This window comes from Acomys minous (genome assembly GCF_964271855.1).
Source record: "Acomys minous genome assembly, chromosome: 10".
Taxonomy (NCBI): domain Eukaryota; kingdom Metazoa; phylum Chordata; class Mammalia; order Rodentia; family Muridae; genus Acomys; species Acomys minous.
In genome coordinates, this window is record NC_140491.1 from 111,597,332 (window position 1) to 111,620,677 (window position 23,346).

The following is a 23,346-nucleotide window of genomic DNA, read 5'->3' on the forward strand; positions in this document are numbered from 1 at the left end:
GTCACCTATGTGCTCTACATAGAAGAGGTGAATTTATTCCAACAGTGAGAATATAAATTATTTATAAATTTAACTGAGAATACTTCAACATAATATTGTCTTCTAATTGTCACATTCTCTATATTAGACCAAATTATCACTCTAATTATATTTTTAATTGTCAGTTACTATTATGCAGTGGAAGATCGAGCACTTTGAAGCTCCTGGAAAGTTAATAGTTTATAGATAAAAGATATGTGCCATTGGATGGGATTCGTGTCATTTAAAGATTGTGCGATAGCAGGCAATAGAAGTGATTAAAAATTTTTAAATGTGTAACCATACATTATCAAAAGAAACACTAGAGCGCAAACAACTGAGTGTCTTGCCATTTTAAACCATGATGGAGATGTGGGGGAGCTTACCTGTATGTTGTGTCCTTCACTGGCATCTTATTGCATCGAACCCATTTGTCAGTGTCAGGATCTAATCTTTCAACCCAGTACCCTGTGATGGGGCTGCCACCATCATCATCCGGCTCACACCACGTGAGGGTCACTGCATCTTTAGTGATGTCGGAAGGTTCTAGTCGAGTGGGAGGTCCAGGTGGATCTACAGATAGGATAATGATATAAAAAGTCACGTGTGGGGTACCTAACACCTAAATGCAAGGTTGACACATGCATCCTTCTTGTTTTGTTTTTTTTTTTAATTAGCAGAATGAGAATCTTACCAAACTGATATTTGGCTATTATCGGAGCAGCCTGAACTGGTTCACCAACACCATACATGTTTTCTGCAGCGACTCTGAAGATGTACTCTTTGTTGGGCGTTAATTTGGTTGCCTTGAAGTTTGTGTCCTTCACAGTTGAGGAGAGCTTGTGCCACACGTCACTGTCGGTTGCTTTTCTCTCCACGACATAGTTTGTGATCTTAGACCCACCATCATCTCTTGGTGGGTTCCACGTCAGAAGACACGACTCGTTGGTTACATCTGTGATGTCAAAAGCAGCTGGTGGTCCGGGTTTATCTGTGGGTGGTATCACATGGGAAAAAAAATGGTTTAACCCGTGTTTTAGTCACGATAGTAGCCACAGTGAACTGGATCCTTTTGAAAACAAGAGCCTCCCTTACCCAAGACGTTCACTTCCACCACCGCCGTGGCTCGGCCGCAGACGTTCACAGCTTCTATGATGTATGTGCCCGTGTCACTTCTCTTACTGTCTGTGATTGTCACTGTGGACTTCTTAGGGACATTTTCAATGGTGATTCTTTGGTCTGGCCTCAGAAGGGTATCAGCCTTGGTCCAAGTTATTTTAGGTTCAGGTTTCCCAGTCACGGTGGCAGGAAGTTCAATCTTTGTTCCAGCTTTTACGGTGAGACCAGCAAGAAGCTTCACATCAAGGAAGATCTCAGGAGCCTCTGAATTGGAAAAGATGATTTATGCTGTTAGCAAGTGCAAGCAGACAAGGTCAGAGGCCTGGCAGACGAGTCAAGAAGGGATGGGTAAGTACCCTGTGTGTCCACCGCCTGGATTTCTTCGGTGGGCTTGCTGGGCTTGCTGGCACCTTGTCTGTTCAAGGCCTTCACGCGATAGGCGTACCACTTGCCTTCCTCAAGACCTGTCACTTCCATCCTGTCAGAAAAAACATAGGAGTTTTATTGTCACATAGATAATCTATTACACGTATATGTGTGTGTGTAATATGTGTAAGTATATATGTGTAAATATAGTATAGCTAATTTTCTAAAATTCATGCCACTAACGTAGCACTGACTTTTAAATTAAATATCTGGACTATAGGGAGGGGCGGCAGCACTGAATGTGTCAGGGATGGATGGAGTCCTGATGAATTGTGTTGTTGATATGAGCACAGCCATGTCCTCAGACCCATGGAAATGGCCCAGCCTTCCTCTGATCTAAGTGCCAGCGTTGACCAACAACTGACCTTTAGGTAAGACTAGTATATACACACTGTTAGCCACAGCTTCTTCCTCCTGGTGGCTTACAGCTCCCCTACAGCTCCCCTACAGCTCCCCTACAGAGACCGCCCACTGAGGCATCTAACCCCTCCTCTTTTTGCCGTATGCCATAAGCCTGCTGAGTTTGCTGGTAGCATAGTAGGTGTCTTCCATGGCAGAGAGCACACCTCACAGGATCCCAGCTTTTCTGTGCGTATCTGGAGCGTTTCCCAGGTCAGGGTCCCAGGCCTAAGGTGTGCTTGACTCCTTACTGGACTCTTCTCACTGTCATAGCTGATGAACGCCATGAACAGGGCTATGCTCAGCGGGACTTTGTAAACCCACGCAGGGGTACCAGGGGGATTCGTGGTGAGGAAAATGAACATTTCACACTGCCCAGGTGAGACCCATGCTAGTGGGTAGGAATCAGAACGATTCATGAGTTCAGTTTTTTAAAGAGACGAAACACTTACTTTGTATCTGCAACAGGCTCTCCGCAGGCAACCCATTTGTCAGAACCACGTGGGCATTTTTCAACTATATACCCTTTGATGCGTGAGCCACCATCATTTTTAGGGGGGTCCCATGTTAGGAAGATGCTCTTGGCACTCCTGTCTCTCCATTTAACGTTCTCTGGTGGGTCAGGTACCGCTAAAAAAATTCAAAGAGGGAGTTAATCTCAGACAGGCTGTGAAGGGGATCTGGCCAGCTTGAATGTGGCGCTCATGGCTCTGGCAGGCCTGGCCCTTCTCCGCCCTGCCCCCCGCCCCAGCCCCCCTCCCCCCAGCCCCTGTCCCCCATTCCTTCCGCCTTGTTAAAAACCATTAGGTTACATTCCTAAAGCTAGCCCCCAAGGAAGGTCCTTTTCCTTATCTGGCCACTTCCTTCTCCTGAGGCTGACTACGAAGGTCCAGCTAACAGAGTGCTGAGGTCCACCAATCAGAAGCCCCCTTTGGTTCACCTAATTAACATGCCCAATCAAAACATACCACCATATCCCAGCCCATTCTAACACAGACCCCGCCCTCGCTGCAAGGTCATTTGCTGCTGTATTTCCGCCTGAGTCAGAAAGCAGCCACTTTAACTTTTCTTCCCTGCTTAATAAAGGTTCGATCTGTGTAAACAGGTGTTTGGGTGTGTTTGTGCCTAGACTAAAAGGGAACCTCCGCTGTGTGAGGCTCTCCTAACAGATTGCTCTCAGTTTACCTCCATGCTACCGACCAATGCCTTTCCCCCAGACTTCAACTCTGGGTCTGAAGTCGAAAGCATGTAACGCAGAGTGGGCATAAGCCTACAGGGCTTGCACGTACTTGCAGGAGCAGACATATTTACAGGTTCGTCGGTATATGCAGGTTCTCCAGGGCCACACTTGTTTCGAGCACAGACTTTGAATAGATATTCCTTTCCTTGAACAAGATCAGGCACTGTGAATTCTAGATCAGTCACAAAGTCCATAACCTGTGACAAAGAAAACAGTTCATTGATTGTCTTTTCCACTTATTTCCTCAAGTCAGAAATAGTTTTATAGGATGAGTACAAATACAAGCTATTTGTTTTTTAAGATGGGGAATACATATATACATATATTTATGTATTATATGTCAGTATATATAATATATTAATATATATTAAATATATTCCCCATCTTAAAAAACAAAGTTTGTTATGTGTATGTGCTTGTGTGTGTGTGTATGTGTGTGTGCATGTGCATGTGTGTGCACTTGTGCATGTGTGTGTGTGTGTGTGCATGTGTGTGCACTTGTGCATGTGTGTGTGTGTGTGTGTGTGTGTGTGTGTACCTGTAGTTTATAACTAGCATAGACGGAGGCAAGAATGGCAGATCAAGTCAACTAAGGTGAATCCGATGCAGTGAGAAAAAACCATGACCACTAGGGCAATAAATACTTCCTCTGAAATGGCTTATAGCTTGTTTGCATGTGCATTAGATACCAAGTATGTAGGTAAGCTTGCTTTTATGTGTTAAATAAGCCTAACTGAAAACAAAATGGAGAATGAAGCATTAGAATCAGCTCACTAAAAAGGTTTTGCAACTTTTTCATGAGACAAAGATCGGAAAGGTCATCTGTGTGGCCTCCCGACCTCCTCCTGGGATCTCCAGTCTCCTTTCTAAACTCGCTGTGCAACACTTACTTTAGTCCATGTCTTCCTGCTCATGTCTCTCTTTTCAACAACATATCCAGTCAGAGGACTTCCTCCATCATCGTCTGGTGGTTCCCAAGTCAAATGGACAGAATCCTTTGTTACATCACTAAATTTCAGCTCCTTGGGTGCGCTTGGGGGAGCTAATTTAAAAAAAAAAAGGCAATGAAAGTCAGTATGACTTAAGCCAATAAGTGTTACTACAGCCTAATCACATTGCATAGCAATAATTTCATTCCTTACCGATTACATTGACATCAATTTCTCCAGAAATGGACTTCACAGGATTTTCTAATGTGAGTGTGTAAATGCCCTTGTCTGTCCGCTCACTTGGAGAAATGACAAGTTCCGCATAAGCTGATATGGTCTTTATTTTCACACGATCCCCCTCTTCAAGTACTTGGTCTCCAAAAGTCCAGGTTGCTTTTGGCCTCGGATAGCCTGTGCTGGGAACCAGGATCTTGATGGGATTGGGGACAATGACTTCCAGACCATCTTTAAATGCACTTAAATCCATTGTTGGTTCAACTACCAAGAAAGAAAAATAAATGAGTTTCTAGGACTATGTTTTTGCCCCAAGTATACCCGAGAAGGTCATGTGCTATCCCCTAATCTAAAAAGTAGAATATCTAGTTACCAAAGGCGTCGTCAGCAGTGAGAGGACCAAGGAGCTCAGATGGATCTGAAACACCAGCTGCGTTTTCTGCAGATACTCTATATAAATATTTATTTCCTTTCTGCAACCCGGTGACCTAAAATTACACGTTAGTATTAGCGGCATATCCATTTAAACCCACAAACATTATTATATATATATATATATATATATATATATATATATATATATATATATATAATCTCACATATTCTTTGGATGCGAACTCCTTACCTTGTAAGTCAGTTCAGGGACAGGTTTCATATTGCAGCGAATCCAATGATCTTTTCCTTCCTCGCATCTTTCAATTATATAGCCCAGTATGGGGCTACCTCCGTCTTTCAGAGGGGGCTCCCATGTGAGCTGAACTGATGATTGTGTCTGATCTGAGGCACTTAGGTTCTCCGGAGGACTTGGTCTCTCTAGAATGGCAGAAAGATGTGGGATGTACAACTTTATTGAGTGACAATAAAGACTTGGAGTGATAGTAACAACATCATCAAGACAAGTTTATGAACAGAGTCTTGGCTCTTACAATCTTGCTCTAAGTTTTGATGCTCTCTGTTTCATTAGATTAGAATTACTTGGATTCATAAACTCAGTTCTTTTTTGCATGCAATGTTTGTTTCCTTGTTGTTGCTGTTGTTAAGGGACCTTACCTATTGGATCAGCAACTTTGACAAAGGGTGTGGCTGCGCTTGGTTTCCCAACTCCGATTCGGTTCTGGGCTCTGACACGGAAACTATACTCCTGCCCTTCCACCACATCAGTGACAGTTGCTGACAGGTCTTCAGCCCGTACGGTCATGGCAGTGTCCCACCTGATAGAAGTCTTGTCTCTCAGTTCAATTACATAGTTTGTGATTTCAGCACCTCCATCATACTCTGGTGGCTCCCACGTCAGTGAGACACCAAATCTATTCACATCAGTGATGGTGACATTCAAAGGAGGGCCTGGAACATCTGCGTGTCCCCACAGAAGAAGCACATATGAGTTTCTGTTATGCTGGGGAATAACACAAAGCTAAGCCAGGTGGCAGCTTACTTAAATACTTACCGTATTTACTCCTCGCTTCTACAGGACTGTCGGTTTCTACTGGTTCTCCAGTGCCAACTCTGTTCCTTGCACTCACACGGAACAGGTACTCCACGCCCCCTTTCTGCAGACCAGTGACAGTGAACTCACAGCTGTCTGCTCGGTCAGTGACCAGAACCCAGGTCTTTCTCTTGATATCACGTCTTTCAACAACGTAACCTATGATCTTGCTTCCACCATCGGTTAATGGTTCTTCCCAAGCGAGGCTTACTTCACCATCAAATGTTTCTGTCACTTCTAGGTTACGAACTGGCCCAGGAACATCTGCAATTTACATATCACAGAATATTTAGTGGTGTGATGCCTTTAAGCTGTGCTGGGCCAATCACTGAGTGATTAGGTGGCTTACCAATAACTTGTAAATTGATGAAGCCCTCTGCTTTTCCGTGCTTGTTCTGAAGCACGATTTTATACCTCCCCTTGTCGTCTTTCTTGGCTTCTAGGATTCGGAAAGAAGTCTGTTCAGCTGTAGTATCGACCGTTTTTGTAGACAGAGGTTCGTTTTCTTTAAACCACTCAGCTTCTGCTTTGGGGTAGGCATCATAGGGTACCACCATGGTCAGAGGCTGGCCAGCATCAACCACAAGATCCTGATCAGCTGTCTTGATCTTAGGTGCAGCTAGTGAAAAAGAGAACACACAAACACATTTGAATTATATACTGGAGTCACACTGTGGCATAGTCTGTTTGTTTGTTTGTTTGTTTAACTATACATTTGCTAACAAACATCATCATAATCTTGGAAGTATGCCATGGTAATTTTATAGCAGTGAATATTGTTGGAGCATTATAATAATTTTACCCTACTCTAAACTATCAGACTTTGGAAACAGAGGACTGAAGATGGCAAACAATCAATAACATCCAATCTTTGTTGTATAATTTATAATTATATAAATAATAACAGGACCTTGAATACAGTGATATGGGTTTTGCTTTTGTTGTTGAAGTTATTTGATAAAATATTTTTTGATAAAGTACTGTATACTTAGTTCAGGATAAATTAGGCAACTTTTTCTTATGTATAAGAAACACCAGTGGGGTTTTTAGAGCAACCTACATAGGTATTGTGGATCAGGATGAGAGCATATCTAAAAGACCCACAGGAGCTGTACAGCAGTAGGGTGAGAGACTCCTGTAAACTCCGTGAGTTCATGAGCACCTGCCATGTTCCAGGAACAATTCGATGGTTTGACATGTAAAGATGAATGCTGCTTACATCCTCTTTGTAGGGGGAAGTAGAATAGCAAACACATGAAAAGGAATTCAAACCAAAGGCTATCACAGGAAGTTTTTTTTGCTATAATTGTTAAGACTGAAATCTATGCCAAGTCTGTGATACCATGAAGGATACTGCAAAGCAAAAGAAAGTGACTTACCTGCCAATTCAAGTTTAGCCCTGGCTTCTTTATCTTTGGCAATAAATCTGTATTCACCCTGGTCACGGGGCTTAATATCACAAATCTGTAGCCTGTGAATCTTTCCTTCACTCATCATCTGGTGCTTGTCACCCTGGACAACAATCATGTTATTTCTAAGCCATTGGACTTCCACTTTATCTTTGTTGAGCTCAGCCAAAAAGATGACATCTGCCCCGGGGGCTTCAAGAATGTCTTGAGGAGGCCTGATAATCTCAACAGGGATTTCTGGAAAGAAAATGTAAAGTAAAAGCCGGTAGGTTTGTATTTTTATCAACAATGTAAGAAATACATATTGTCACTTCAGCTAGGTGTATGCCTGAAACCGATACCCACCTTCTACAAAGAGTCTGGCTCGGGACTTCCTGTCCTCCACGCCACAAGCGTATTCACACTCATCCTCCAGTCTGCAGTCTTTTATGATGAGCCTGTGTATGCTCCCATCCTTTTCAAATTTGTATCTAAAGGAGAGATTGAATGTTTAGTTAGCTCGCAGCATGAACATCATCCTGTCAAAGTGCACGCGAGACGACAGCGCGAGGGCAGACACGTTTTTGCATACTTTTTGCCTTCCTTGATTTCTCTTCCGTTTCGGTACCATTTTACATTTGCTTTCTCTCTGGAGAGCTGGCAGGAGAAGACAGCGTCATCAAACTCCGTGACCGTCTGGTCTTCCAGGTGCTCCACGAATTCTGTCGGGGCTTCTATGATAAGCAGCTCTGCGACAGACTGGTCTTGCCCCGCAGTGACAATGTATTCGCCTTCATCTGGAAAGCCACAGTCCTTGATGATTAGAGAGTGCTTGTACTTATCAATTCGGTATGATACGCGGTTGTCAAAAGCCACTTCTTCTCCATTTTTGGTCCACTTAAGTGTGACATTAAGACGGTTCACTTTACACCAGAACGTGACTGATTTCTTCTCCATTGTCTCAATATCTTTCAGAGGTTCGACAATCCTAAGATCTTCCTCTGTGGTGACACAAAACAATGGTGTTGGATTTAGTGGTTTGCATAATATGAATTGCTGGGAAAAACTATCTAGCACCATCTAAGTCACATACCTTCAACTATTAGGTTGGCTGCGCTTTTGACATTTTCACCTCTGTGATTGGTCAAAGACACGTTGTAGTTGGCTTGGTCATCCAGCCGTGCGTCTCTGATTCTGAGGGTGTAGACCAGGTCTTTCTGGAGAATGATGTATTTTGAACTATCAAATATGGCTTCTTCATTTCTGAACCACTTGGCTTTGGCGCCTTCAGTATTGACTTCACAGTTGAAGACAACCTCTTGTTGTTCCTTCACCTTGGTGTCCTTAAGAGGAACTATGATCTTGAGTTTTTCTGTAGACAACCAATAAGACATTGTAGGATGCTGAAGGACCAAAAGCTACAAATAGAATAATCTGATGAAGCAAGGACACACTTACCAATGACTGTGAGGTGAGCTGCGGCTCTGGCAGCCCCAACCATGACTACGTAAGTGCCCATGTCTTGTAATGTGGCATCCTTCACAACCAGGACTCTCTTTTTGCCATCAGCAATGATGTCATATTTATCTCCAGATTCCAGTGTCTGATCGTCCCTCTTCCACTGAACTTCGAAGCTCTCCTTTGAGATTGTGCAGACAAACTCAGCCTTTTCTCCTTCCAGAATTTCAAGGTTTTGAGGCTTTGAGATGAATTCAGCAGCAAGTTCTGGAAAGAAAAAAGTTGGACGACACTGAAAACACAGGCATCTGTGCCTTAAATAAGGCAAGAACAAATGACAAGGAAAAAAAGCCCTTCACTGAGATTTTCGTACCATGAACTTTGACTTTGCTGTCTGTCCGAGAACTTGGGAGCCGACAGTTGTAGCTGCCCGCGTCCTCAAGCTGCGCATTCTGAATGACCAGGGTTCTCTTCCTTCCATCAGTAAGGGTTTCAAATCTTCCTGTCTCTATGATCTCCTCATCCCCTTTGTACCAAATCACTTCTGCCCCAGGCTTGGAGACTTCGCACACCAGTTTGATGGTGTCCCCTTCACTAACTTCAAGGTTGGCGAGATTCTTTGTGAAGACAGCTTCTTCCTCTGCAGAAAAGAACCCAGATTCAGTGAGGAAAACTGGAGGCTGGTTTTCCTGACCAGTATGGTACACTGAGGCAAAGAAAGACTTCACGCTTGCCTAGGACTGTCAGCATGCCGGAAGTTCTCGCTGTCCTCACTTCGCAGGAATATTCTGCTTCATCGTTCAGTAGACATTTGTTGACGACAAGAATCCGTACTGCTCCCTTAGAAATGATGTCGTACTTTTTGCCCTTTTTAATTTCAGCTCCATCTTTAAACCACTGAACCTGTATTTTAAGACAAATAGACTTAAAAAAAAAATGTTTTCATTGTTCCCTCACATGGTATCCCTAACACAAACTAGGATCCTGAAGGCTTTTTAAAAATCAATCATAAGACATTATAGTATATATAAAAGAGGTCCACAAATATTGCATGTATATAAACATTGTATGTATAAAAGAAGACAGTAAAAAACATAAATAAAAATAAGAAAACAAAAACAAAGTTACCAAGTACTCTTGACCTGATGTGATACTATAACCAATTATGAAAAAAAAATGGGATTATGCAAGGTTTGAGTTTTAGGGGGCCAAACGTAAACAAAGCGACTTGGTAACCAAAGATAACACTTATTTGGTCACAGACCTTGGCATTTTCCTTGGAAATTTCACACTCAAACCGAGCCGTTTCTTTTTCTTTAACTTGAAGGTCCGTCAGTGGTCTTAAGAATTCCACATGAGGAGCTGCAAGAGAATGAATCGCATTGAAATTCAACCAAGGCTTCTGCAGATTATCCTGATATTTCTCTGGGATTCATTAAAAAAAAAAAAGACTTCTGTTTTTCCTCCTGAGACAGGGCTTCTCTGTGTAGCCCTGGCTAGCTTAGAACGTACTCTGTAGACCAGGCTGGCCTCAAACTCAGAGCTCTGCCTGCCTCTGCCCCCCAAGTGCTGGGATCAAAGACGTGCACCACCCCGCCCATCTTAATAGGCTGTGACCAACTTTGAAGCCATTTGCAGATTCCACTGGGAATAGTGCTTTTGCTCTTGAACTTCCTCTAGTTCAAATAAGTTCTGTCCCACTGTTCTGCCCACTTAGTTCTTTCGCACTGAGACCCATCTCGGTGCTTTTGAATGACACTGAAGGAAAGGCCTTCGTTCTTTTTCTACTGTGCCAGAGTTGAAGGATTTCACTTGTCAAAGGAAGCATTAGTAAAGTAAGAAACATCACTGTGAAACCAGTAGAATTCAAAGAATAGTTTGAAGTCCTGCGATCAGCCTTGTGTACGGCTACGAGGCACGAGTCTAGTTGGAAGCCCGTATATCCGGCTTTTCATTTTTAGCCCAGCTTTAAAGATTTCCCACGCAAGTCAGACGTGTATTAGTGTGACAGACACTGTTCTGCGTGGGGCGCTGACTTGGCTTTTACATCTGTTGGTTCACGCATCTCCAGAAATGTGTCTACAGCTGCTGCAGGATGGAGAGAGAGGCTGCCTGCTCGCCCTTCCATCTTCCTGATCTCCTTAAGAGGCCTTTCCGAGTCCACCCTTCACGATCAGGGCCATCCCCAGACCCTGGTAGATTGGAAGATAAGCCACCATGGCTGAGCCTTCTCTAGGAACAAGTAGGTGACAAGGGGGAAGAAGCCCCAGGGGGCTACGCTGAGGTAGGCTAAGGTAGAGGAGCCACATGGGAAGAGCGACACAGTTCAGGATGCTGGAAGCACACAGCCACCGGGTTTTAGTTGTTGACACATGAGAAGTGACATACCAAACACCACGCGGAAATGTCCTGTGAAAAATGGTTGGCTAGACAAATGAAGAGACAAAGCAAATGGGCTAGCTAGCAGTTGGCATACTGAGAGAAGGGGTTATCTCCCCACCAGGGGAAGAAGCGATAGTAAAACCAATAAGAGTTCTTCATTCAAAGAATCCAGGATTCAAAGACCCTGGGCCTGCCTCAGCTTTCATCCATCCCGAGTCTCAGACTGAATCATGTGACTGGGTGTTATTAGATTACAGTTGTTCTCAAGTAATGTTCCGGTTCAAACAACTTTCATTCTTATTACTTTTATATATATATATATATATCTTCCAGGCCTGAAACTTATCTTCCTTCCAAGTGATCAGGGTTCTGTACTTCTCTTTGTGACTCAGTTTGTTTTTATCTCTAGCAGGATTTTTATACAGTGGGTGTAACCACACACAGACAAAGAGCACAGCAGCGCAGTGAAAAAGCGGTTGATGTCTTTTCCAAGGCCAGACAGAGCACCAGTACGTTTGTAAGGAAACACGTAAAGTGTCAGGTTAAGTCAGCATCCGTACTGCGAGTTGCCAAGAATTATGACTAAGCCAAGAAGGGCATGCGTAAAGTGTGTTGGTTTTGGGCTACAAAGAGTTGCAAGTGCTAAGTCCTGTGGCGGAATACTTACGAACAACATTCAGGTTACAGGAGGTCTTAAAGTCCTTAGCATCACAAGTGTATGTTTTGATATCCTCTGGGGTGCAACCATGAATAATGAGTTTTCTGACTCTGCCATCAGCGACGATCTCGTACTTCTTGCTTTTGAGGATTTCTGTTCCATTTTTGAACCATTTCACCTTAGCGTTTTCTCGGGATACTTCACACTCCAGTACTGCAGTGGCCTCCTCTTCGACCGTCTGGTCCTCAAGAGGCTTAGTGAACTCAACTGGGGGTTCTGAAAGAATCACACTTGTTAGCTGCTTCCCTTCTCCAAGAGTTCCAGAACGCTCTCTAATTCCCTCTGGCATCATCTGTTCTAAGTTTTCTTGTTTGTAAAGCTATTCTTCACTTAGATGGCTTCCTTTGATAACGATGCTTTATCATTGTTTGTACATACAGAGGGGGAAAGAACTTTCTATGTTTTTCTCTCTCTCTTTGGCTATCCTGAAAACTCATTGTGTAGACCAGGCTGGTTTGAAACTTGTGACAATCCTCTGCCTCTTAAGTGTTAGGCTTACAAGAAAAATAATTCTAAAATAATTATGAAACATAAAGGAAATAATGACCAACACTGATTCATAAAATGAGTTGATAATTTCACCAGTTGTTTCTGGAACTAGTAAAACACACACATACACACAAAGATAGGGACAGAAGAAATATGTAAAAACCACATTAGTATATATATAATATATTACATATATATTATATACATATAATATATATTATATACATATAATATATATATTTTTTTATTTTTTATTTTTTCCCCCTGAGACAGGTTTTCTCTGGGTGGCTCTAGTTGTCCTGGAACTCACTCTGTAGACCAGGCTGGCCTTGAACTCACAGCAATTTGCCTGCCTCTGCCTCCTGATAGCTGGGATGCACCACCACCACCCCACCATCAACCCCCCCCCCAAAAAAAAACCCCCAAAAACCAACCTGTATTTTGTTATGCCAAAATGAAAACTAGGCTTTTGGATACTCTAGTGATCTGTGGCACTCTTGCATAAAAACAATGAAGAGATTGCATTATCTATGATCATCTTCAGGAATGAACTCTCTAATTACCTTTCACAAAGAGGTTGGCCTGAGTTTTGAAATCCTTTGCTGTTAGTTGGACTTCGCCAGCATCTTCCAGCTTCACATCCCTCAGGGTGAGTGTGTGAACTCTTCCTTCTGAACGCGTCACCACCTAGTTGTGTTTTTAAAAAAGAGCAGATAGAAAATAAATGAAAGCACTCCCTAGAATGCAGGTTCCTTAGTCCATGTAGGTAAAACTGTGTGAGAGTGCTAACCACATTGCTTTATAATCACATATGTAGCGTGCGCACACGCATACACACACACACACACACACACACACACACACGCACACATGTGTGTCAATGTTTGAGTGACTTCAACCAATAGTATCAAAATTTTTAGGAACATTTTGGGCTTTCTCAGTTACCATTATATAAGTAGGAGGTGATCTTTCACATTGAACTTGCACAGACCAATTCCTATTTATATTTCTGATCTTGTGAAAAATACATGAAATTATAAATATGTATGCATTTCTGTTTTGCTTCAGGGTTTGTACGCAGAAAGAATTTAGAAAAGCTAAAAGGGAAAGGGAAGAAATGATTGTCTACTGTAAGCTGAAAATATATATATATTTTAAAGTAAAATGTAAGTTCTAATGGGAAGGTAATTCTCATGTAAATAGAAGCAAGAACACTTCCATTTATTTTAGCAATTTACATTACAAAAAACGTGAGCCATGATTAAAGTAATTTATACAATTTTGTTCTCAAATATCTTTGATGTTGACTCTTCCCTTTTCCTGAGTTTGAGCATCAGTCATGGGAGAGTCAGACGCCATTGGTCCTGTTATAGGTGGACTCTTTCTGGATGTAAGGAGAAGATTAGGGTACGTCTAGAATCTAAGAGTTCTCAAAAGCCCTGCTCTGTCATTGAGCTTGGTTTTGCATGTCTTTAGACACTTTAGAATCATGTCGTCTGTTTTCTGGTGGAACTATTTGTATTTATTTTGCTAGTAGTAGAAGAAAAAGAATCAGGAATACAGTTTCACTGAAAAGTACTTTTCCCTCAAACAAGAACATGGCCTAGTTAGTCATACTTCCCTTAATATTGAGAACAGCTAAAAGAACGAAGGGCAAGGAACAATGCACAGCCAGAAGACAGTGGTTGAGAGTTACGCTAGGAACACAGACGCTACTTATCTGAGGATGTAGGGTCTGAATCAGACTTTTAAAAAGTGTTCTGACTTTGAATTTTGACTTACAACTGTTAAAAGGGAACTTCTGTTTCTAGCACATGCATAAATATATAATATCTATTAAGGTGTCGATTTGTCATCTGAATGATTCTGAGACATCTATAGAATATATTCTCTGTCACTTAAGTGTGTTGCCCAGAATATAGTGGATTTTCAATAAATGGCTTAAGTAGAATATAGTTAATGTAGTCAAATAAAAAGCAACCAAAATATAATAAATATATAATATTTTTTATAAAAATATAATAGATAAAACAAATCAAAAGGAATGGCAAATATTTTTGGTAGAATATGTAATGATAATACTAATAGTTATTTTTTAAAATATTAATTTATTTTACAGGCTTACTGGTGGAACACAGAAAGCATTACTAAGCTGTTAAAATTTAAATACAAAATTATCAAAAGCCACTGAGATTAAAAACCAAAAATGAAAGAAAATTATAGCTTATTTCTAAAATGCTGCCTCCCAGTTCCCATGGTATGCTGTTTTGTCTGTTTGACTGTTGGTGTAGAAGTTAAAGGTTTTACAAGAAGCATAGATAAAAGGCCCGAGTTAAACTGACAGGAACAAGTTTGTGCTAATTGACATAACTAAAAAAGAGAAAAAAACCTACAAAATGTAATAAATGAACATGCCGCTCTGTGGCTGGTTCACACTCAAATTCCTTATGAAAAGAGACATTTAAGAGATGCAAGATCAAGTTCATAAAAAGGATTACTATTTTGGGAGGCTACAGGGGCGGATTAACATTCCTATGGACTGGGACTCGCTGAGCCACCCTCTGGCTCCGGGGGCTCCACCCTTCCTAACCTAGCAAAAAAAAAAAAAAAAAAAAAAAAAAAAAAGCAACAGTTTTAGGAATCTACATGTTAAGTCAAAATAAGTTTTGCATCAGCATAGAGGGTCATCTTTATTTTCTAGTTAAAAACAAAAACAAAACAAAAAAACCCAAAACAACAACAAAAATAACTACTCCTAGTTTGACCCCAAATAAAGTACCTACACTATTGAATGGGAAAACAGATGTATGTATTACAACAAAAACCATGAGGTGAGCCTCGCACACAGTTCAGTATTTAGAAGACTTTGTTGTGAGGGAAGCTTTCTGATGTGCAAATGAATTCTCATGCTGCAGCTGGAATGTTCTGCTGCCTTTTCTAATTGGTAACTGTGGAGACCAAAGGTCATGGTCCTCACCTGCCACCTGACTGTTATTGAGTTATGGCTCAGTCATTTAGCAGAATGCTAATTTGTTGTTGTTGTTTAAGACTGGGTTTCTCTGCATAGCCTTGGCTGCCCGGGACTCACGTTGTAGAGCAAGTTTGCTTCCACAGAGACCCCCTGCCTGTGTCTCTGTAAGTGAGTGCTGGGATTGAAGGCGTGTGCCACCAGGACTGGCTTAGAATGCTAATTTAAAAAAATCTGTTTTCAAACAACTACATGAAGGCAATGTCCCCCCGCTAGTACTTCAGCCTCTTTGTGAAACTAAATCCCCTTCCAATGACTTTTTTTTTCTTTTTTTAGCCTTCAAACTTTGATTTGTATAGAAGTTTTACATATGGTCAGTATTATTTTCTGAAATATTGGGCAATGCAAAAACCACAGAACAATGAAATGCCCATATTTTTCTGTTTTAAGAATTCAAAATGCATGGTGAATTAGCAAGCTAATTTGAATTGCATAAGTTTAATTTCCTGATCCAGACAGGACCCCACGGGTACAGAATACAAAGGTCAATTTAGGCAAATTGTTATTTTGGGTCCATCACTTTTGGGTTGAATATCGAGCCTCAGGAATGTTAGGAAAAGCTAAGGTAATTTACCCAAACTTCTCAAGAGTTTATCCATTCATACATAGGGATCGCAGCAGCCTTCTTTCTCCCCTGCTCCACCAGCTGCACTTTAAATAGTCCTCTCGCATTCCAGAATTTGCACAGCCCAAAGCACTTGAGTGTTAAAAATAGCCTTGGAGAAATGCTAGAAGTTATCTCTTTGACTCTATCAACTGCCCGAAATGGAGTCCCAGGCTCCTCTTAGTCCGCTTATATGTAGAACTGTAGAACCCTAGATAGCTCGGGGAGGGAGGAGTCAGAAAGCTTTAGGCTGCTGCCATGAACCCCTTAGAAAGCCCCCTTTGCACTATTGCTTTTCACCACTCGTACAAGCTAGCCTCGGTGGCCAGTTAACATCTGCCTGTTTTCCCCTTTCCTAGAAAAACTATAATCTGATCATATTTTTAAAATGTTATTTCTATTTAAGTTAAAAAAAAAAACAAACTACCAACAGGTGAAACCTAAGGTAAATTTGAAAACCACACCTTATACTTTTGTCAGAAATCAAGCCAGAGGCTGGCTGCGGAGGAAGCATGTTAGCAAGCACAAAGCAAAGGGCAATATAAGTGGCCCCAAAGGAAAGGCAAAGCCACAACCTGGGTGCCTGCTCCTCACCTTGTCGTTAGGCTCCAGTTTCTTCCCTTTGAGGTACCACTCCACTGGGATGTCCTCATAAGAGAGCTCGCAGTCAAAGGTGGCCGTCTCCCCTGCAGTCACCGTGACATCCTTGAGGGGTCTCAGAAGACCAATTACCCGTGCTTTGCGAGAGGAAACAAAGTGCCTTGTATTACTCATTCTGTAATTCCCCAGGAATAAATCGGTTTAGTTCTTCACTTCCATGGTTGTTTTCTTCAAGAAGGAAAGAGCCACAGGACTGGCTGCTGCTTTAACTCCCATGTGTACGTGGCCCCGAGGTGCTGAGAAGGGGAGAGCTGACGGCCAAAGAACCGGTATTTGTAGGAGCCCCTTCTTCGGGATACACAAGGTCAGCAAGAAATCTGGGCTGCATCTGTCTCTCTGCCAGGCGTCAAGTTCCTCTTGCTACATAAGGTATGTGACCTCCAAAATAACTAAGGCTCTGATTGGGAGAGACAAGGGGTCCTTGGCCCCACAGCCTGTTCGTGTCCATCAACCACTTTGCACCTTCCAAAAATGGGAACCTAATTTTTCTGCCTCCCCTCTTGAGTTGAAAATGCCCACACAGCATAGGCTGCCTCCATGTGCCTACAGCTGGACCGTCACTTGAGCTACCGATATGATATGGTCTTTAAGAATTTTTAATTCTCAGTTCTTAGTGTATGCTTACCTGCTCTGAATAAAAGGATTGCTAAAGCTGGAAAAATCTGACTTGCTTAATTTGCTATTGTTATTCAAATGGCAAAGTCAGCAAGAATGTCAAGATTTTAGAATCTGAAAGACTTTTATATCCGGAGGTCAAAAAGTTAATACAAGAAAGCCGGATTTTATACAAGAATAGTACCTTACATTACCAATTAACTTCACATGTTTTACCAAAAATGCATAACACTTACGTTTAACTCGGAGGTGGGCACTAGTTTTGACATTGGCAGCTTGGAAATCTACGCCCCCAGTCTGGTCCAGGCGGCAGTTGTGTAAGATAAGAACATGTATCTTGCCTTCTTCTTTAATCTCACATTCCTGTGACAAAGAAGAGAGAGACTTTTTCATGCTTAGTAATGTTGAGACCTTTTCCCATAGGTATAGTATACAATTTATAAGAGGATGCTACAAGGGAATGGTGACACACACGCACGTTTTATATATGAAACACAGCTCCTGGGTACTATTAGAAAAACTATTTCTTTTAGCTACGTAAATCTGAACTAGAGGCAGCATAGAACGCATGTACTGCGCTGGACACGAATCAATGTAAAGGTGACCTTCCGAGTCCCTTCGTAGATCCCAGCATCTCTCTTTTGCTGCTGGTCCCATATAGAACCGGACACCATGCTTTAAATGCCCCACATGCACTCTGACTTTTCGCCCGTCCTTTTCCATTTCACACTATCCCTCTTAAGTGCTGACAGGTTCAGAAATAGCCGTACAGGTGTTTGGAGCAGCGCCTCCCCCTTGAGTTTCCAGTTGGCGTGGATATCATCCTCGGAGATTTCGGTTTCAAAGCGTGCCGACTCGGTCTCCATCACCTCGACACTGTATAGGGGTCGCACCAGCTTAATTTCCCGATCTGGAAAAATGAAGGGTCAGCATGTGCCATTAGTGGCTGGCAGAAGCGACTCCTGCGGCGTCTGAAGGGAGACTCATGGAAATTTCCTTACCTTCAATATCAAGCTTTCCGGAGGTCTGGTCTGTCCCACAGTCACAGGTATATTGGCCAATATCGGATTTCAAGGCTTTCTTGAGGATCAGCATACGCTTCTTGCCATCGGCCTTAATAACAACATTTTTAGACGGCTTTATTTCCTTCCCGTCCTTAAACCATTTCACAGGCGCATCCGCTTTGCTGATTTCGCACTGGAGAATCACTTCGTCCTTCTCCACGCCTGTGTAATCTTGAAGTTTCCCTGTGAAGTATGGGTCTCCCTCTGCAGGAGAAAATAAGTGGAGAACTGTCATCCACCTGAGAGCCGGGGCTCCCCCAGGGGTTTAATGGTAGCTCAGAGAGTTTTAAATACACTTTAAAATGGCACCAAGTGGTTCACCACTTAGCATCTTCAGTTTCTAAATGTTGGAAAGCGAATCAGGACACAGGATTTAATGATTCAAACTCATCTGCAGTATGTTTGGACTTTCAAAAAATTACCAATAACTTAAAGGACACAGTGCAGTTGAGCCCCTGTGCATGTCCCTTTGCCATTTGTCTAATTTCCCTAGTTTTGTATGCACTCTTATTAAGCTTTAGAGTTGCATCATTTTCCTCTATCTATCAATAGGTTGCCATGAGAGTGTCTATGTAGGTGAGACTCCATAAACAGATTTTCTTATAGGAAAGACCAAGGAGACTATGAGACTTACTAAATCCCTGTAGCCTCTCTCTGTTGAAATTTGAAAGCATACTGCTCTAAAATAATTTTGATAAAGGAGAAAGCATGCATTTTTAATTTTTCCGGATAAGCCCGTTTTAATCTGACTTTGGCTATTTTGTGGGCCGAGGATAATGATGATGACCTTACTCCTCTGTAGTTTTGGGTAAATGTATTTCAGACACACACTTGGCAATGCATGTGATGGTTTCCTCAGGCATTTTTTCAGGCAGAATTACACCCAGAAGACTTTCATATCCCACGCCCTTCACACTTCGCTGGTGAACTCTGAATGGAATTAGGCTTTAGGGAACACCTACCCAGCACGGTGAGCTTCGCTTCTGAACTAATTCCCATTGCCTCCACTTTAATCTGGGAGGTGTCGTCAATAGACAGGTCTTTGAAGGTGATCGAGTGCGTTTTCCCTTCGTCGTGCATGGAGACCCGCTTGCTGGTGTGCAGGCGCTGGTCGTTCTTGAACCAGCTCACGGGGATGTTGTCATGGGACAACTCTACGGTAAACACCGCGTCTTCCCTCTCTTTGGCCGTCACATCCTTGAGCGGGGTTAGGAATTTGAGTCGGATACCTGTCAAAGAAAACTCAAACTCATCATTTCCGTCACTTTGACAGGGAAATGGAAAATTAAATGCAAAAAAAAAAAAACCCCATATAATTCTATAGGCAGCCTATAGAACAACAAAAAACGTTACCTTCAATGATCAGTTTGCCGCTGGTGCGTTTATCTTCAGCTTCAAACATGTACTTGGCTTCATCTTCAAAAGCAGCCGACTTGATGACCAACGAGTGCCTGGTACCATCCTTGATGAGTTCAAATCGGTCGTCCCCTGTGAGTTCCTGGGTTCCTTTCAGCCAGCGGAAGGTTTTAGGCTCTCTGGACACTTCGCACTCAAATTTAGCCTCGTCTTTCTCAAAAACTTTGACGTCGCTGAGAGGTGTGATGAAGATGAGGGGCAATTCTGAAAGAGAGGCCCAGGCCGACGCCATCAGAGCATGCTCACCTGCAGCCCCGCCAACTCTGGGGGTTAACAAGAACCTTTGTACAGAAAAAAACGCTAAAAGGGGGCCTTCGTGTACAGCGTACCTTTCACTTTCAGATTGGCTGCTGACTTGGCATTGGCGGCCTGGAAGGAAATCTCCCCGGTCATATCCAGCTGACAGTTATAAAGAACCAAGACATGTTTCTTCCCATCCTCGATGATTTCACAGTCCTGTGAAGAGTGAGCAGAGACAGTATTTACACATGTGGGACTCGCCGCACACCGCCAAGGAATTGTGCTTTTTAAGGGGACGGGGAGGGCCTGAAGAAACAAGCAAGCCCCTCCTATTAAGGTCAGCTCTCCTGCAGTCACTTACAGGAGAAGCGGTCAAGGGCTCTCCCTTTAACTTCCACTGGCCGTGCACATCAGGCTCCGACAGTTCGATTTCAAAGCGGGCTGTTTCACCCACAAACACTTCCACGCCGTACAGAGGTTTTTCCACCTTTATGAGTCGAGCTGAAAGCATCAAAGTTCCTTGAGTGAGACGGAGCCAAAACACATTGCCGTCTCTGAGACGGGGAAGCTTAAGTTTGGGGGTAACTCACCCTCAACGGTGACATTGGCCTTGGTGGTGTCCGTGCCACAGTCACACACGTATTCGCCCTTGTCTTTAAGCTCTGCCTTCTTGATCTTTAAGATGCGGCGCAAGCCGTCTGTCTTGACAGAGTGTTTGGGCGAAGGCACGATCTCTTCCCCGTCTTTGAACCATTTCACTGGCACGTCTTTACTCACTTCACACTTGAGGATGATCTCATCCTTCTCAACGCCGGTCTTGTCGTGTAATTTCACAGTGAAGTAGGGGTCGGCTTCTGCCAAGACACCCAGCAAGCATAGCATGAGGCACATGTGGGGACGCAAGCCTGTCAGACACCCTGGGGGTGAAAATGCAGAGAGGCTGCCCATTCAGAACCTGGCCCCACTTACCCAAGACCTTTAGGTTGGCTGTGGAGCTCAGGTTCTTTACTTGAGCTTTGATCTGTGAGATGTCATCCAGTGTCACCTCTCTCATTTCCAGTTTATACGTCTTTCCTTCAGAGGACATGAGCACCGTCCTGGTTGTGTGCAGCTTGACGTCGTTTTTGAACCAGACTACGTGCATTTTTTCGTGAGAGAGCTCACAGGTGAAGGTTGCCGTTTCGCCTTCTTTTACTGTTTGATCTTCCAGAGGTGATATGAATTTCAGTCTTATGCCTACAGGGCAAGAAGGCAACACATTTAGGAGCACCGGCCACTTCCAGAAAGATCCTACTCTACTGTGTGTGGGTTAAAATGCAGCTACCTCATGGGGGCATTTATTTGTTCCTTTTAGATGAGGTTATTCTTTATTTTAAAAGTTGTGAGTTTTTATTTTTGTGGGGGTAGTTTTGTGTGTGTGTATGTGTGTGTGTGTGTGTGTGTGTGTGTGTGTATGTGTGTGTATGCTCTATGACACTGTGAAAGTAAAGTAGTATTGACACTTGCCACTAATTGCTAGCTCTTAGAACTTGGTGTCTTGTCTTTAAATTAATTGGAGAATCAAGCTAGGCCACCTATACACAGCTCATTAGTAGGCTGTTACCTGTCACAAATAACTGTGCTGACGTCTTCTTGCCCTCCACCTCTGCAGTATAGACCCCTTCGTCATCAAACTGGGAATCGTTGATGACAAGCATGTGTTTTTTCCCATCAGCAATGATATCAAATTTGTCTGATGCCTTGATTATATCAGGCCCTTTAGACCATATGACGTTCGCCTCTCTGGTGAGGACACATTCAAACCGAGCCTGCCGCTTCTCTGGGACAGTCACATCCTTCAGGGGCACGGCAAAGTCAAGCTCAATTTCTGAAAACAAACAGCAAGAAAAAATGATGCGGCGTTTCAGCTGCAGAGCGAGGGGAAATGGAGCTGAGCCCACCCCTCAGGCTCTGAAGCCCTGTACCTTTGACCGTCAGGATGGCAGTTGTGACTGCGTTGCAAGCCTGGTAGAGGACTTCACCAGCTTGGTCCAGCTTCACTTTGTGCAAAGTTAAGAAGCGTTTCCCACCTTCGGCTTTGATTTCACAAGTCTGAGAGAAACAAAGGGGCAGCTTTCATTAGCGTTTGCACAAGACGAATTCCCTAGAGAATACTTCTGACACAGATTTCTACCGAGTGTCAAACAGTGCACTAATGAACATATAAGCAAAGCATGGGCATCAGAAAAGTTTACTAAATTTGATTCAAGTTGTCCACAAAGAATGCATGAAATCACTTCCCTCCTTCGAGAGTTTAGGAATGCACGCGCACTGTTATTACATGAAGCCTGCATATCGAACTTAAGTGAGACCATAGTGATTTTACAAGACGGGTGACTTCCAGTGGGAGGGACTCACAGGCGAGGGCCTCAGAAGTTCTCCCTTCAGCTTCCACTCCCCAGGAATGTCCTCCTCTGAGATTTCTGCATCAAAGCTGGCACTTTCCTTCTCATAGACGGTGACATCTTCTATCGGCTTAAGCAGCTCAACCTCACGCTCTGCATCAGGCACAGATGAAGTAACAATGTTTCAGATAAGCTACCCATATGCCACCTATTTCAAATTAAGAGTTTCGTACATGCATATGTTTTGACCAAATCTATCTCCACTCCCTCCCCTTTAACTCCTCTCTTACCCACTCTTTTTCTGTCCTAACATCCTATGATCATCCTTTTAAAAGACAAACACACTACTGAGTCTACCTAGTGCCCCCTCTGTGAGCTTGGGTGTGGGGTCATGTACTAGTTCATTTTTGCATTTTTTTTTTTGGCGTGCTGTGTTGCTTTACGCACTCGTGAGATGTATGTCAGTGAGTGTCAGGTGAGAGGCTTGTACCTCCGAGGGTCAGCTTTGCCGGGTATCTTTTCCCCTCGATCTCCACCGCGTACTCGTCGATATCTTCGGGCATGGCGTTCTTGACTTTAAGGATAAGGTGGTTTCCCTCCTTCAGGATCTCGGTCTTGTCATTTGGCTCCATGGGGATCTCGTCGTAGCCTTTGAACCACTTGACATTCGGCGTGTCCTTGGCTATGTCGCAGGTAAACACAGCCGTCCCCTTGGGCTTCACATGCTGGTCTCGGATAGGTTTCACCAGCCATTCCCTAATGATTTCTGTTGGAAAAAAAAAAGTGAAAGAGGCTAAAATTAGTGCTTTAGGCAATGTCAGACACCTGGAAAATTAATGAGACCGAATGTAATTTGCCTATGACATGCTGACATTCCTCCTTTTTAGTAAGGTATCAATGAGACTTCTGGTATTCAGATATTGGGAAACAGTTATTCCGTTTGCTTAGTATAGAAAGAACAATTCCTTAGCAAGGAACTAACTATGTATACATGTATACTGAGGTGTATATGTTAGAAATAAGCCTCATTTTGCTGCCTATGCTGGTTT

The 23,346-nt window shown here is 42.9% G+C and overlaps 1 protein-coding gene and 1 long non-coding RNA gene across 4 annotated transcripts in view; one reads left to right on the plus strand and one right to left on the minus strand.

The window, feature by feature from the left end:
- TTN (titin) overlaps positions 1-23,346 on the minus strand; it is a 271,286-nt gene that overhangs the window by 87,060 nt on the left and 160,880 nt on the right. For both annotated transcript variants that reach the window (XM_084799170.1, XM_084799169.1), the window contains 37 exons: positions 22,788-23,063; positions 22,311-22,450; positions 21,878-22,004; positions 21,517-21,780; positions 20,883-21,149; positions 20,504-20,767; positions 20,275-20,414; positions 20,003-20,129; positions 19,611-19,877; positions 19,220-19,486; positions 18,195-18,461; positions 17,964-18,103; positions 17,430-17,556; positions 16,513-16,655; positions 12,850-12,973; positions 11,747-12,013; positions 9,962-10,059; positions 9,432-9,600; positions 9,071-9,337; positions 8,698-8,964; positions 8,333-8,611; positions 7,832-8,240; positions 7,606-7,730; positions 7,231-7,497; positions 6,201-6,470; positions 5,813-6,115; positions 5,416-5,718; positions 4,991-5,178; positions 4,739-4,853; positions 4,345-4,629; positions 4,093-4,244; positions 3,252-3,399; positions 2,415-2,592; positions 1,494-1,615; positions 1,114-1,401; positions 713-1,009; positions 405-591 (listed from right to left, as the gene is read on the minus strand). In XM_084799170.1, the coding sequence (XP_084655296.1) occupies positions 405-591; positions 713-1,009; positions 1,114-1,401; positions 1,494-1,615; positions 2,415-2,592; positions 3,252-3,399; positions 4,093-4,244; positions 4,345-4,629; positions 4,739-4,853; positions 4,991-5,178; positions 5,416-5,718; positions 5,813-6,115; positions 6,201-6,470; positions 7,231-7,497; positions 7,606-7,730; positions 7,832-8,240; positions 8,333-8,611; positions 8,698-8,964; positions 9,071-9,337; positions 9,432-9,600; positions 9,962-10,059; positions 11,747-12,013; positions 12,850-12,973; positions 16,513-16,655; positions 17,430-17,556; positions 17,964-18,103; positions 18,195-18,461; positions 19,220-19,486; positions 19,611-19,877; positions 20,003-20,129; positions 20,275-20,414; positions 20,504-20,767; positions 20,883-21,149; positions 21,517-21,780; positions 21,878-22,004; positions 22,311-22,450; positions 22,788-23,063 (7,924 nt within the window). The remainder of the gene's footprint in view (positions 1-404; positions 592-712; positions 1,010-1,113; positions 1,402-1,493; positions 1,616-2,414; positions 2,593-3,251; positions 3,400-4,092; positions 4,245-4,344; positions 4,630-4,738; positions 4,854-4,990; positions 5,179-5,415; positions 5,719-5,812; positions 6,116-6,200; positions 6,471-7,230; positions 7,498-7,605; positions 7,731-7,831; positions 8,241-8,332; positions 8,612-8,697; positions 8,965-9,070; positions 9,338-9,431; positions 9,601-9,961; positions 10,060-11,746; positions 12,014-12,849; positions 12,974-16,512; positions 16,656-17,429; positions 17,557-17,963; positions 18,104-18,194; positions 18,462-19,219; positions 19,487-19,610; positions 19,878-20,002; positions 20,130-20,274; positions 20,415-20,503; positions 20,768-20,882; positions 21,150-21,516; positions 21,781-21,877; positions 22,005-22,310; positions 22,451-22,787; positions 23,064-23,346) is intronic.
- The window catches only part of LOC311607465, a 42,297-nt gene continuing 20,306 nt past the window's right edge, over positions 1,356-23,346 (plus strand). Inside the window, exons 1-2 of one of the 2 annotated variants that reach the window (XR_014782600.1) lie at positions 1,356-1,485; positions 16,754-16,947. This is a non-coding gene — a long non-coding RNA (uncharacterized lncRNA). Of the gene's footprint in view, positions 1,486-16,661; positions 16,948-23,346 lie in introns of those variants that run through there. The other variant, XR_014782601.1, reaches the window with a different exon arrangement.